General features: G+C 39.8%; 1 protein-coding gene across 1 annotated transcript in view; it reads right to left on the reverse strand.

Annotated features, from left to right (window-relative positions):
* The window catches only part of CRTAM (cytotoxic and regulatory T cell molecule), a 31,631-nt gene extending 21,053 nt beyond the window's left edge, over positions 1-10,578 (reverse strand). The window contains exons 1-2 of the mRNA XM_077112021.1: positions 10,533-10,578; positions 1,163-1,306 (exon numbers count right to left, since the gene is read on the reverse strand). Of these exons, the coding sequence (XP_076968136.1) occupies positions 1,163-1,306; positions 10,533-10,578 (190 nt within the window). The remainder of the gene's footprint in view (positions 1-1,162; positions 1,307-10,532) is intronic.
* Between the last annotated feature and the right edge of the window lie 2,767 nt (positions 10,579-13,345).

A 13,345-nucleotide genomic window follows, 5' to 3' on the forward strand; every position in this document is an offset into this window, starting at 1 on the left:
TTGTAGGATTTTCAGCAGCTTCTCTGGTGTCTCCCCACTGGCTGTCAGAACCACCCCTCCCCCACCCCCCATGGTGACAGCCAAAAAATTTCCGGACAAAGCTAGATGTCCCTTTGGGGGCCAGATCACCCCAGGCTGAGAGTCATTAAGTTAGATCAAGGCAGAAATCTGAGAATGTCCATCTTTCCCCAGTTCACCAAAACCAAACAAAAAACATCATTTAAAAGAATGATCTCTATTTAAAGGTTTTCTTTCAGAATTCTTACCAAATTTAGTAGCTACTGACTCTACTGGATTCTAACTTTTTGTAATAACTGCTTTCGCTTGATATAATGTATTGGGTTATTTTACATTGAACATATCAATGTTTAATGTTTTCAAAGAACATCAAATCACTTGAGAGGCTCTGCTTCATAAACAAGAATGAAATACCCTGTTTTAGAGACCTGTCCAAGTATTTGGGGGTTAGGAATATTCAACGGAGATATCAAATGGTCTCATGGTAAGGGTGAGGGTCTAGTAAAAATCCTCCCCAAGGTCAAAGGGATGAACTAAATAGCTTTTTAAAGCATCCCTCTTCATCCCAAGCATCTAGAACTCATCTCATGTCTGTTGGTAAAGAGAAGCTCTGCGCTCCTCTCTGCGGTAATACATCATGTCGATGTGATTAATTAGTCAACTTGAATTTATGTTAAGACCAACAGGAGAAGAAGAAATACCACCGAACGGAGCTTTGAGCTGTAACTTGGGATTGCTCTGGTGGCAGACTAAGCCGCTGGTTCAGAGGTGGGTGATGAAGCTGGCTGTGGGGTGAACCCCCCCCCCCCCAGTCAGCCTGCTGCCTGCAAGGGGGCTGGCAGTCAGTTTCCAGGTCACAGAGAGTCAAAAAGTGACCGTGGGGGCGGGATAGGGGCACGGAAAGGCTCTTTGTGATTTAAGCCCCCTTAACAAACCATTCTGGTGGGGTTTCCACTTCAGACTTCCTGTTCAAAAAAAGCAGCCACGTGTGAAGAAACAGGCTTCAGAGGTGGGACTCGCACAACAGTGGGGGGGCCGGACCCACCCTCGGGGTGACTCATGCAGGCTTTCTTTCCCATCATCAACCTGTCTGTCTGGAAAATCCCTCCCCCTCGAAGTCTGGTGGCGTTTTTCTTTCACATACCAGGATGCTCATTCAAAAAAATGGTGAACCCGGACGGGGCCAGCCACTGGAGGGAGGCAGTCGGCTGAGAAGTGACGCAGTCCAGAGTGAGTGTCTGGCCTTCCCCCAGCACGACGGTCTCCGTGGCATTGGTCAGAAAGGCGTCTGCAGAGGGAGAAAATTGGGGACAGTCAGGCTGGCCTGTGCACAGCCTCTCCAGCACCAAGGGCGGGATTTTTCTCAGCACAACCTCGTTCATTCTCCGAGTATTTATTACACATCTTTTATACAAACCCAAACACTAAGTAAATGCCAAAATGTGAAGAAAGGAGAGAGCACTGTGTTTAGGAGCCTTAAAGATCCTTCTTTAAAAGGAGGGGGCGTTCGAACTAGATCTAAATGAAGAGCTAGGTTTTTGTTTTGTTTTAGTTTTGTTTATTGTGGCAACATGTACAACCTAAATTGGCCATTTTAACCATGTTTAAGTGTGCGAGTCAATGTTTATAATTACATGCACAATGTTGGGCTCCCATCACCACCATTCATTACCAAAACCTTTTCATCACCCCAAACAGAAACTCTATACCCATTAATCATTAACTCCGCTTCCCCCCTTTCCCTTCATCCCTGGTAACCGCTCATCTACTTTCTGTCCCTATGAATTTGCTTATTCCAGATAGTCCACTTGTGGAGTCATATAATATTTATCCTTTTGTGTCTGGCTTATTTACCTAGCACATTGTTTTCAAGTTTCATCCATGTAGTAGTATGGATCAAAGCTTCACCCCTTTTCATGGCTGAATAATATTCCTGTGTGTGTGTGTGTGTGTGTGTGTGTGTGTGTGTACCACATTTTGTTTATCTGTTCATCCATTCATGGATGCCTGGGTGGCTTCCACCTTTTGTCAACGGTGAATAATGCTGCTATGAATATTAGCATACAAATATGCCAAATAATTGAGCCTCTGCTTTCAATTCTTTGGGGTATATACCTAGGAATGGAATTGCCATGCTACATGGTAAGTCTATGTTTAACTTTCTGAGGAGACGCCAACCTGTTTTCCAAGAGTGAAGATTTTGCTAGGAAGAAGGGAAATAGTTTAACAATATCTGCTGGGCACTTACTCTGCCATATATATCAGGAATTGTGCCAGACCATATTACCTATATTGAATTGAATTTTCAAAATAATTCTATAAAGGAAGAATTATTTTGCTCATTTTTCAGATGCGGGTCTAGAGGCTCAAAGTCACATTATCATGGAATGAGGCTCTGGACCCAGGTCTGGGGGACATCAGAGACAATGCTCTTGGAACCCACGAGACCCCAGGAAACTGTGAGACCCCAGGAAACTCAGTCTTCTAACATGGATGAGTGGCACCTTCAGGGATGATTATGCCAGGATTCTAAGAAAGAATCTACAAGCCATGATGCTCCTGTGAACAATGGAGCAGCCCTTCACAGGGAGTGTTTAAACCCCACTGCCGGGAGATTGCAGAAGAGACTGTACACTGTGGGGAAGAGGCTCTAGAATCTTTTCTGCTTCAAAATCCACTGCAGCACTTTCTCCAGGCAAACACGAGGGTCTAATTTTCCTGAATTGCAACCTCCAGAGAATCATAAAAATTGGCTCTAAGCAGCTGCAAATTTATCCCTCCAAAAAGAAATGGATTGAAAAATAAACAGGCTTTACTGCTGATTGGGCATATTCAATGTTGTTTATTATTTCTTCAGGTTTCAAATTATTATTTTTTGTCTGAGAACAAGGCAATGCTTAGAGCTGAAGGTATAAAATACTTTCATAACTCAAGAATACCATGGGGTTATAAATCATGAAGAGCAAATATAGTGAATTTTACATCATTTTAAACCTCAAAAAACAAAAATAAAAAGAAAACAAAACTAAGAGAGGAGTTTATTTCCTTGTGATAAATTTCACATATTAGGAAAAGTGTTTGGGAAAGCTAGGGAATTAATTGGTGTAGATATTTTTGTCTGCTCCATTCCTAAGTCATTAATTTCAATTTGGCCTGCAGCAGTAATAATCCAGAATTATTGAATTGTATTTGTATTGACTTTCGTGGGAAAACAGTTTATTGAGTTCTAATGGAAAAAATACACGTCATCAACCAATACTATAATGAACAACAAAGAGTCAATGAAAAGCGATTTCTATTTTCAAAAAAAGCAATGAGGCATAAGGCCAAAATTCTGCTTATGTCTGGTCATTTCAAAGTATTCCTATCTATAAAATTAATCCATAATTTAGTAATAGGATAATTCTAATAGAGATGCTTTGAAATGACAAGAGGATATCTTCTAAGGAATTTTTATTGACAATAAAGATTTGAGAAGTCGTTAAGTCGCTGATGCAATGTCCTTCTGACATCTGTATTAGGTAGGGAAAGCAGTCATTCTCAACCTTGGCAGTTCTGTAGAAACACCTGGGGAGCTTTGAAAACTCCTGATGCTCAGCATGCACCCACTACTAATTAAATCAGACTCCTGGAGGCGAGACCCTGGCATCAGTTTTCCTGGTCCCCAGGCCTGACTGCTCAGATCATTCTGTTTTCAAAGAACACAGTTGCGGTGCAGTAAATAATGAAAATTCTGGATCCCCTTTGTGCTTAGAGGCGTCACTCTCCTTTGGCCAAAATCACATTGAACAGAAGGAAAAGTATCAATCTTGCTTCTCAAAGAGTTCCAGAGAAAGACATTCTACCACTCAACTGCATCCAACTCCTTGCACCCTGGCTTGGCTGAATGTCATTTCAGCAGGGACCTCCTAAATCTACTGAGCAAAAATGTTAGCCGAGATCCTGACCTTGAAGCAGGCTACACCTTAGGATAGGGCACAGGGTCAGAGCAGGCAGCGGGGTCAAGGAGGAGCCAAATCTATCTCTATGACTTTTCTATTTTGATCTTAGTTCTTTGTATCCACTGAAGATACACCAGACGAAGGCTACTTTTCTGTGACATAGATAAGAAATTAAGAAGATATGCATTCAGCTTCATCACCCCTTTCTACTTTTGCCACACCTGAACATGCTGTAGTAGGTCTATGTCTGTCTTGAAACATGACTCCCTGCCTGGGACAGGGACTCAGGTGTCATCTGAGATGGACAAGCATTGCGGAGTGTTCAACTGCTTCAACTGGGCCCCTTGGGACCTCCTTTTTCTGTAAAGTCCAGCGCTTCACCTTTGAGTTGTAACATCTCACCTGGCCTCGTTGTACTCAAACCACCCAGATTTTCTTCAGAGGACTTGGATTCACATCAAGGTTTCTGATTGTTCTGTGTTCATGTGTTTCGCTTTGGAACCAAAGTTCAGGTTTCACATTCTCTCCCAGAACAGTCTTTGTTGGTCAGTTTGGACTAAGTGTTCAAGCTTTCTAAGCATGGTCTGGCTCTTAAATCTCTTATCTGTCCTTGGTCTCTTGGTTTGGCATCACTGGAATGTGTTGCAGAGGGGGCAGGCTTGCATTCACTCCCCTATCCTTAGAGGCCGTCTGGTGTAGTGATTAAAACACACACTCAGCCAGACTGCCTGGGTTGGAACGCTGGCTCCTCCATCACTAATAAAGTGAACTTGGGCAAGCGGTGTGTCTCAGTTTTCCCACCATCAAAACAGGAAAAAGAACAGTACACATCTCCTAGAGTTGTTGTGGTGACTAAATAACACGTAAAGTCGCTAGAATTGTACGTAGTGCTTAGTAATCATGATTAACTACCATTCCTTGGTAAGTAGTGCCAAATAATTGTTTGAAGAACTGATTTGACTCTTGCTTTAAGAAGAGTCTCTTGTTTCCCACAAACAGATTGAAGTCTCTAGAGGGCAGTGATTATGTTTTATATTTCTCTAAAATTTGTGCCTTACCAAAACTGTCACAACGTGAGTTTGGAAAGTAATGGTACAATGTCGGTTCTCATGCTGGTGCTATATAATGGAATAAAGTAGGCAACAGGCAGATGTCTTTACTCTTCTCTTATTAATAAGAATACTGAAATACAGGAAGGAAGTTACTTGAAGAAAGTTATATATCGAATCAATATTACCTGAAGAAAATTATGCATTGAGTCAATGAAAGAATGATGACTAATGCCTCTCAGTGTTGATCCACATTAAGAAATGTTCCCTAATTTCTTACTTAGAAGTAGACATGTAGAAGTTTCGCCAATGTTCTCACAGATGGTGTGGTAGTAAGGTTCAGATGTCAACTTGGCCAGGTGAAGGTGCCTAGTTCTATTGCTGTGGACATGAGCCAATGGTACATGAACCTCATCTGTTGCTGATTACATCTGAAGTTGGCTAGGAGGCGTGCCTGCTGGAATGAATGATTTAATTGGCTGGTGCTTAAATGAGAGAGCTCAACATAGCGCAGCCCAAGTAGCTCTGCATTCCTCATCTCACCCTGTGCAGCTCAGTCCAGCCCTTTGGAAACGCAGAAAGAAATCACCATGGGGAAAGTTGTTGGAACTCAGAGGCCTGGAGAGAAGGCCAGCAGAGATCACTCTGTGCCTTCCCACGTAAGAAAGAATCTCAGTTGAAAGTCTGCTGCCTTTCCTCTGAAGAATTAACGAAATAAATCCCCTTTAATTAAAAGCCAATCCATCTCTGGTGTGTTGCATTCTGGCAGCTAGCAAACTGGAACAGAGTATAAAATGATTGTCTGGACAGGAAGCCTGAATTTGGGATGATGGACGTGGCAAGATTTATCTGCAGCCTGCCTAGGAATGTATGCTCTCAATTTAAAGATGTATACATTATTTATATTTTTCTTGATTCATGTTTATGAATTAAATGGTGTTACTTAACTCTCACAACATCTTAAAAATTGTGATGAAATGTCATATGAGGCCAGAGAATTGTATCTCCTAAGATATGTGTTTGGTCTTGCTGATGAGAATGCCATAAAGGGCTGCTGACCAGATAGACTACTTGCACTTCAGATGGAAAGATTTGTATTTGAGGCATAAAATATTAGTTAATTCCTGTACTCTTTGCTTCTAGCTTTGCTTTTGGCTTCACAGGCCTATGCATCTTGCAGTATTATCATGTGGAACAATGATTTGATTTAGAGACAGGAAATTATCGTGGAAAGAAAGAATAGCTCCAGTGAGAAGCCACAGACCCAAATTGCTGAGGCTTTGCTTCAGCTGTAGTGCTAAAAAAAAAAAATTATGAACATTTCTTGGTCATGTTAAAAAGACAAAAAAATACAAAAAATAATAAAAGGTTGAAGAGAATGGTCATACCTGACTTTTGATGGCGCACCTTCTAAGGAAAACTTCCCCATGACCCTCTCATTGAAAATAAGCTGAAACTCATGCTTTTTACTCTTCTTTCACCTAAGGTTTGAGTCAGACTTTCACTATTTTTGTCAGAGGGATGGGGTGGGGTGTCTTATTTGCTCACCACTTCCTCCCCTTTGGGCTAGAATACTTATATCCTCATTCACCCTTAGTCTTTCTTGTGCAGCCACAGAGTACCATGTACCTCCTTCCTAGCTCTCCCTGTGTGAGGATCAGAGTTCCAGTCTGCAGATTAGCACTACAGATGTCTGGATGCACAGAGGCTGACAGTGAATGACTATGGTATGTCTCCTGGGAAGACAGCATTTACTATGGGTAGGTTATGCTTGCAGAGTTAGTCATCAACTTCTGGGCTTCGTTGTCATCTCCATGACTGGATTCATCCATCCATCAGTAGCCATGTGTTGTGAGCTGGTATTGAGCCTGGGACTACAGATGGTGACTGGTTTACATATGGAAATGGAACCTATGACCTTCACCTCCACCTGTACCTCCAGTCCCGCTAATTGTCCTACCAGAGAAATGCTGTATGCCAAAGCACCTGGGACCCACCCTCAAGCAAATGGGCAAGCAACACCACAAATAGCCTGTGTTTTTCTTACGGTTCCTTGGTCTTTCCCAAGATTCTGGAAGTTTCTTTAAGATTCTGGAGATCCAGATGTGATCTCCATTTCTACTCTAGTTCATTGTAGTAAATGGAAGAAAGAATAATATATTTGTTCTTTTTCTTGCTTTACTAGCCCAACTACAGCATATAATAAATTTTAGAAAATTCCAGAGCAGAGTAAGTCAGTCCAGCAGGGACCACAAATTTTACATGTCCAGTTGGGACTCCTTATCTCCACTGCCCCCCACCCATACCTAACACAGATATACTACCTGCTCCAATCTAGTATTTCTTTATATTAATATCATCACCTGCCACTGTTTACCAGATAATGGAAGGTGCATAGCCTCCTCTCTGTCCCCAAAAAATCTTTAATCAATTTAATTTTTTTTAAGCACTATCCAGGTCTTAGTTGAGAACCCCATCTTTTCTTTCCTGTGCCACTGCAATAGCTTCCTTCTAATCTCTTCTCACTCTAAATGATCATTCTCACTGCTTCTTGAATTACGTTTTAGGAGCATACATTTGATCATGTCCTTCCCTTCATTAAAATTTTTGCCTCATTAAAATGTTTGCCATGGTTCCAATTGGCTTAAGGGGCCAAGGTCAAAGTTCCGGCTGACCTGACTTCTGTGCATTCATTCCTTCAGTGCCTCCTGCTGGCACTGTCTTCCAGACATCCCATGCAAATGACCACTTGCAGTTTTGCAAAAATACCAGGCTCAAGAAGACACTTTGCCTTTGGCTCTGTTGCTCTCTTGGACCTAGACCAACCTATCTTATCCATCAAGACTCAACTCATGTTAAACACTTTCGTCAAGCCTTCCTGACCCAATGACCCAATGGCATTCTCTCCTATGTAGGCTCCTAAAGGCCTTGGAAATACTTCTATGACAGCACTTTGCATATATTACTTTATAATGGTTTTGGTTACAAGGATATCTCTGTAGATAGATTACACTCTCCTCATGGAAATGTTTTTTGCCATTTATTCCATTAATATTCCCAGGGCTCAAAGCAGGGTAAGATTTTAAGTATTTGTTGAGTTAATAGGAAAAAAAGGAATAAATAAACTCAACATGATATATATTAAAAGGATGTTAACTTGTGATACCAAATAATCAAGATTAGAGCTAAGATTTTTTTTTCTAAAAGAGAGACACAATGAATTCATTCTTCAACCAGAGTCCTATTTACATAATTTTTATATAGTATTAAGCAAAAAACCGTTACAATTACAAAAGCCACTACTATTATTTTTAGATAGAATCAATAGAAAAAATGACAAGTGTGAAAATGTGTCAAAATCAAATTATTTACAATATAGCTTTAAAGAGATTGTCTCATTTAAAACAAGAAAAGTAATTTTTCCTATCGAAAGGAAGTTCCATCAAGACACTCCTCAATTTGCAATTGTCCCTTAGTAGTTCCTGGATTCTTCTCTCCACTAAATAACTGGAACAGAGGATTCAAAATTTGTGGATTTGACATTTTCATCATCCACAATGTAAACAAATGGGATGAATCTGGAAAAATTTTCCATCCTAGGGGCTATTTATTCCAACTGTAACCTTGAAAAGAGAGCAAGCTGCAAGGTTACCTTTTTGTCTATAAATTTTTGGCAGCACAGCTGAAGGTATAGCATTCTTCCCTTAATTCAATTTGCTATAAAATAGCTGACAATGTACAGCTTTGCCAGCTTTGATGATCTGCTAAATGCTGCTTCTTTTTTGATGAGAAAGCAACATGGTCCGTCCCTTCACTACTTGGGCTAGTTCAGGCTGGGCAGTTGGTACTCAAATGTTATTGAGCCAAAATGGATGCCTTCTTGATGGCCCTTTCGATAAGTTTTCAAATGGGGGTTTTTCAATAATGAATCTTCCAATTTGTATGTCAGTAGCTTTCAAGTTTCTGGTCCACATTAAGAAATGCATTTTTTTTTTTTTATCACAAGCTGCACTCACATACATATATGAACTCATAAAGTCATTAAAGATTTCATGAGATAATGCTCTAATATGTGCTCTGCAGGCTGATATTTATATTGCTATTTACTAACTGTGACAACTAGGGTAGGCTGTTTAACTTCTTTGAACCTCAAATTTCTCATCTGTTGTAAACTAAGGGGATTAAAACCTCCCTTGGTGTTTTGCTAGGATTAAATGCAATCAACATAACATGCCCAGCCAAAATATATGTTTCCTCTCTTTAGAAATAGTATTTGAATAATTTATATTATAAATAATTTGTCTTAGTAGCAATACCTCCAGACATGATATTTACTGCTTTTAATTCAAAATGTATTCATTTTTTTGAGGTGGTTAAGGTCAGTTAAGGGTTTCTAAACTTTGGAATAATTGAAAGCATTCTAATTTTAACTGTCTAAATGTACTCATTCTGAACGTATTAGCTATTCCTTAAGCTGCATATTGAAGAAACTTAATATTATTCATTGCCAGAATTTAATCTTTGTTAAATGCCTCAAGGTACAGGGACCAAAAATGAAGGCATTAATTGGAGTGATTAAAATAGAAGATTGAAGTCCTATATAAAGTAGTTTTTTTTAAATGGCACTCCTCAAATGCAGCTCTATTGTGAACATAGATCTAGAAGGATCTGTGTATTGTGTGAAATAGAATTACAGATTCAATATTTGGAAGCAAATAAATAAGCAGGCAAGCAAACAGTCGGTTTTTGAGTGGCTTTCTCTGCATGAATCTGATACAAATTGTGATAAGAGACTAAGCGGGGATTGGAAGAGGAGGAGTCATTTCCTTCCCCTCCTTCCTCCTTTAGGGTAGGAGTAATTTAATCCTTTGTTAAAAAGGTAACCTACCTTTCTTTAATTTTCATAATGCCACATTAGAGCTAACCATCAAAAACAAATTCAAAAATTATAGTAAAGCGTAAAGTATAACTGATCTCTAAAAATAAGCACAAAGTTTCAATTGGGGGTCATTATTATCTCTGAATGAATTAATAGTTGTATAGCACTTTACTATTTTCAGAATATTTTTGTATATCCTACAGATTGAATCTTTATAACAATCCAGTGAGTTTGGTAAATCAAACACTGATCCTCTTCATTTCAAGATGGAGAAATGGAGTTTCAGAGAAATTAAATTATGTGGCTAAAGCTAAGACAGCTAGGAAGTGTTTTTAAATCCCAAACTGGGTATCCCCTTCAAAGAGCTTCAGAAGCTGGTTACATTTTGCCATAACACAGATCCCACAGAGACACAAACTACAGTAATCCTTTCTCCACACTTTAGCAGTTGAACAGGAGATCCAGCAACCTCCAACGGATGTGTGATTTTGGCATGGCAGGGAGAGTGCTAGCAAATGTATCCGGTTCATCTTCCATAGGGAACACTCACGAATGCGGCTGACTGACTGATAGGAAGGGTGGCAAAATGTTGGTATGACTGAGCAACAGCGAAAGCAACAAAGAGCATTAGCTGTAAGTCCTTACCTTGTACGGGGACCCAAGCCAGCAAGCTGAAAACTGTCCACCACATGCTGTGCAGTGCGGCTGTGACACCTTGTCAACTTCCTCTAGATTCTGAAATGAATGGAGCAGAGTGGTTTCTTTTGAAGGGGGAGAGGTAGTAGCTGTGACCTCAACTGTATCAACTCCTCGATCTGCTCTGGAAGCCCACCCCAAACACCTCCTCTTGGAACTTTCAGGGGACCACATGTGTCATCTTGTTTGTGGAAAGGTGTGAGTGATGTGATGGTGACAGAAATCATTCTACCACACGTGGGTAGTACTGGTAAAGTCAACCAGTTGTAAGGCTTTTGGGGGGCGAGGGAGAGTGGGAAAGATATTAAAATGTGCCTGTGGAGTGTCACCCTTATTGTTGTTTTTCTAGTTTATTAGATAACTATAACTAATTTTCATTCAACCCTTGTGACTATTTTATATTTCAAATCCTGGCAAGAATTTCTCACGGTAACAAAGGGCAGAAGTCATTCATTCATATATTGTCATGGTCAGGTTCATGTGTCAACTTGGCCAAATGGTGGCACCTGTTTGTCTGGTTGGGCAAGTACTGGCCTGTCTGTGGCTATGAGGACATTTCATGGAATTAAATCATGATCATATCAGCTGTATCCACAGCTGATTCCATTTGTAATCAGCCAAGAGGAGTGTCTTCTGCAATGAGTGATGCTCAATCTAATCACTGGAAGCCTTTTAGGGAGGATTCAGAAGAGACAGGCTCTCTTCCTGCTTCAGCCAGTGACCCTCTCCTGCGGAGTTTGTCCAGACCCTCCATCAGAATCATCGGCTTCACTGCCTGTCCTGCAGATTTTGGACTCTGTATTCCTGTGGCCATGTGAGACACTTTTATAAATTTTATATTTGCGAGTGTTCCCTGTTGATTCTGTTTCTCTAGAGAACCCTAACTAATACATATATTTACACATTTGAAAAATCTATATATCTATCCATCTGCCCATCCATCCATCCATCTGTCCTTCCATTCATCTATCTTTCCATCAATCCAGCCATCTATTATGCACTGCTTTAATATATGCTCAGATATGAAAGATAACTTCTTATTGTCTAGGAGATTATGGTCTAGTAGAGGAAATGATCTACAAATGAACAATTAAGATATTTCATTCTCATGACTCTAACACATTTAGATAGGTAGAATTTCTTTCATTAGCCCAGAGCACAATTGGAAGTAAATAATAAATATATATTTTTTCTAACCGAAATTAGTATTACTATTCTAAAAATAGGTTGACAATTTTGGTATGGGGAATTTTTATCCCTCAAAAATGTCTTTCAAATATGTCATCTGGTTCACCAGGCAGAATGAGAATGGAAAGAGAAAATAGAGCTTTCTTGTAGAAGTTAGTAAGATATTATCTAGTGTTTCAGATTGTGTAATGATATGAATGCCTTGGCCTCTGGCTTAAAACTGCAGGTTGCTAGGGTCCATCCAGGTTGATTAAGTCAGAATTTCAGTGGAATGTTAGTTTAATCAGCACTGCAGGTATCACAAGAAAAGTTTGGGCAACACTAATGGTGAAAATGCCAGGGAAAAGAAATGGAGAGATGTGAGATCTAGTGCAGATTCCGCTACCAACTGTTATGTCTGGGGTCAGAGAAGGTTCTCCATAAATGCTGGTTAAATACGTTGAATTGAGATGCTTATTTATGCAGGGTAGGTTACACTGTACCAGTTTTAAGAAATGAGAATTAAGAATTTGCCTAAGGCTCAGTTTTATTGAACACCATATAAGTACAAGAAATCTTGAATTAGGCGTGAGATTTTGTTGGTTTGTCCAGGTTAGTGTGACAACCTGATAAATCCCAGAGAAATTTGGGCAGTGAATAAAGAAGTGTTTGCAAAGTCCCCTTGGGGGAATGTGGAGAAAAGAGGAAATATTTAACTTACCCATTTCGGGAATTTCTGATATTCTTGTAAGCAATGGGGCAACCAAATCAATAGGTTGAGCCCTCGATCTTGGGGTTTGCCCCTATGAAACTTATTCCTGCAAAGGATAAGCTAAGTCTACTTAAAATTAGGCCTAAGAGTCACCCCCAGAGAGCCTCTTTTATTGCTCAGATGTGGCCTCTCTCTCTGAGCCAACTCGGCTTAGAGTTGCCTCCCCCTCTCTACGTGGGACATGACTCCCAGGGGTGTAAATTTCCCTGGCAACATGGCACAGAAATCCTGGGATGAGCCAGGACCCAGCTTCAAGGATTTAGAAAACTTTCTTGGCCAAAAAGGGGAAGAAAGAAATGAGACCAAATAAATTTTCAGTGGCTGAGAGATTTCAACAGAGTCGAGAGGTATCCTGGGGTTATTCTTATGCATTATAGATATACTTTTTTAGTTTATGGTGCATTGGAGTGGATGGAGGGAAGTACCTGAAACTGTTGAGCTGTGTTTCAGTAGCCCTGATTCTTTTTTTTTTAATAAAAAAATTTTTAAACTTAACAATGTACAAAAACGAACAAAAAGTTTTTACTGTATGATCATTCCATTCTTGGTATATAATCAATAACTCACAATATCATCACATAGTTGTATATTCATCACCATGTTCATTTCTTAGAACATTTGCATCAATTCAGAAAAAGAAATAAAAAGAAAAAAGAAAAAAAACCTCATATGTTCCATACCTCTTACCCCTCCTTCTTATTGATTGCTAGTATTTCCATTTACCCAATATATTTTAGCCTTTGCTTCCCCTATTTTTTTCTATACGCCTTATCATTCCCTTTCATTGCTCACTAACATTTCAAATTACTAAATTTATTTTAAC

The sequence above is a fragment of the Tamandua tetradactyla genome, chromosome 8, assembly GCF_023851605.1.
Source record: "Tamandua tetradactyla isolate mTamTet1 chromosome 8, mTamTet1.pri, whole genome shotgun sequence".
Classification (NCBI taxonomy): domain Eukaryota; kingdom Metazoa; phylum Chordata; class Mammalia; order Pilosa; family Myrmecophagidae; genus Tamandua; species Tamandua tetradactyla.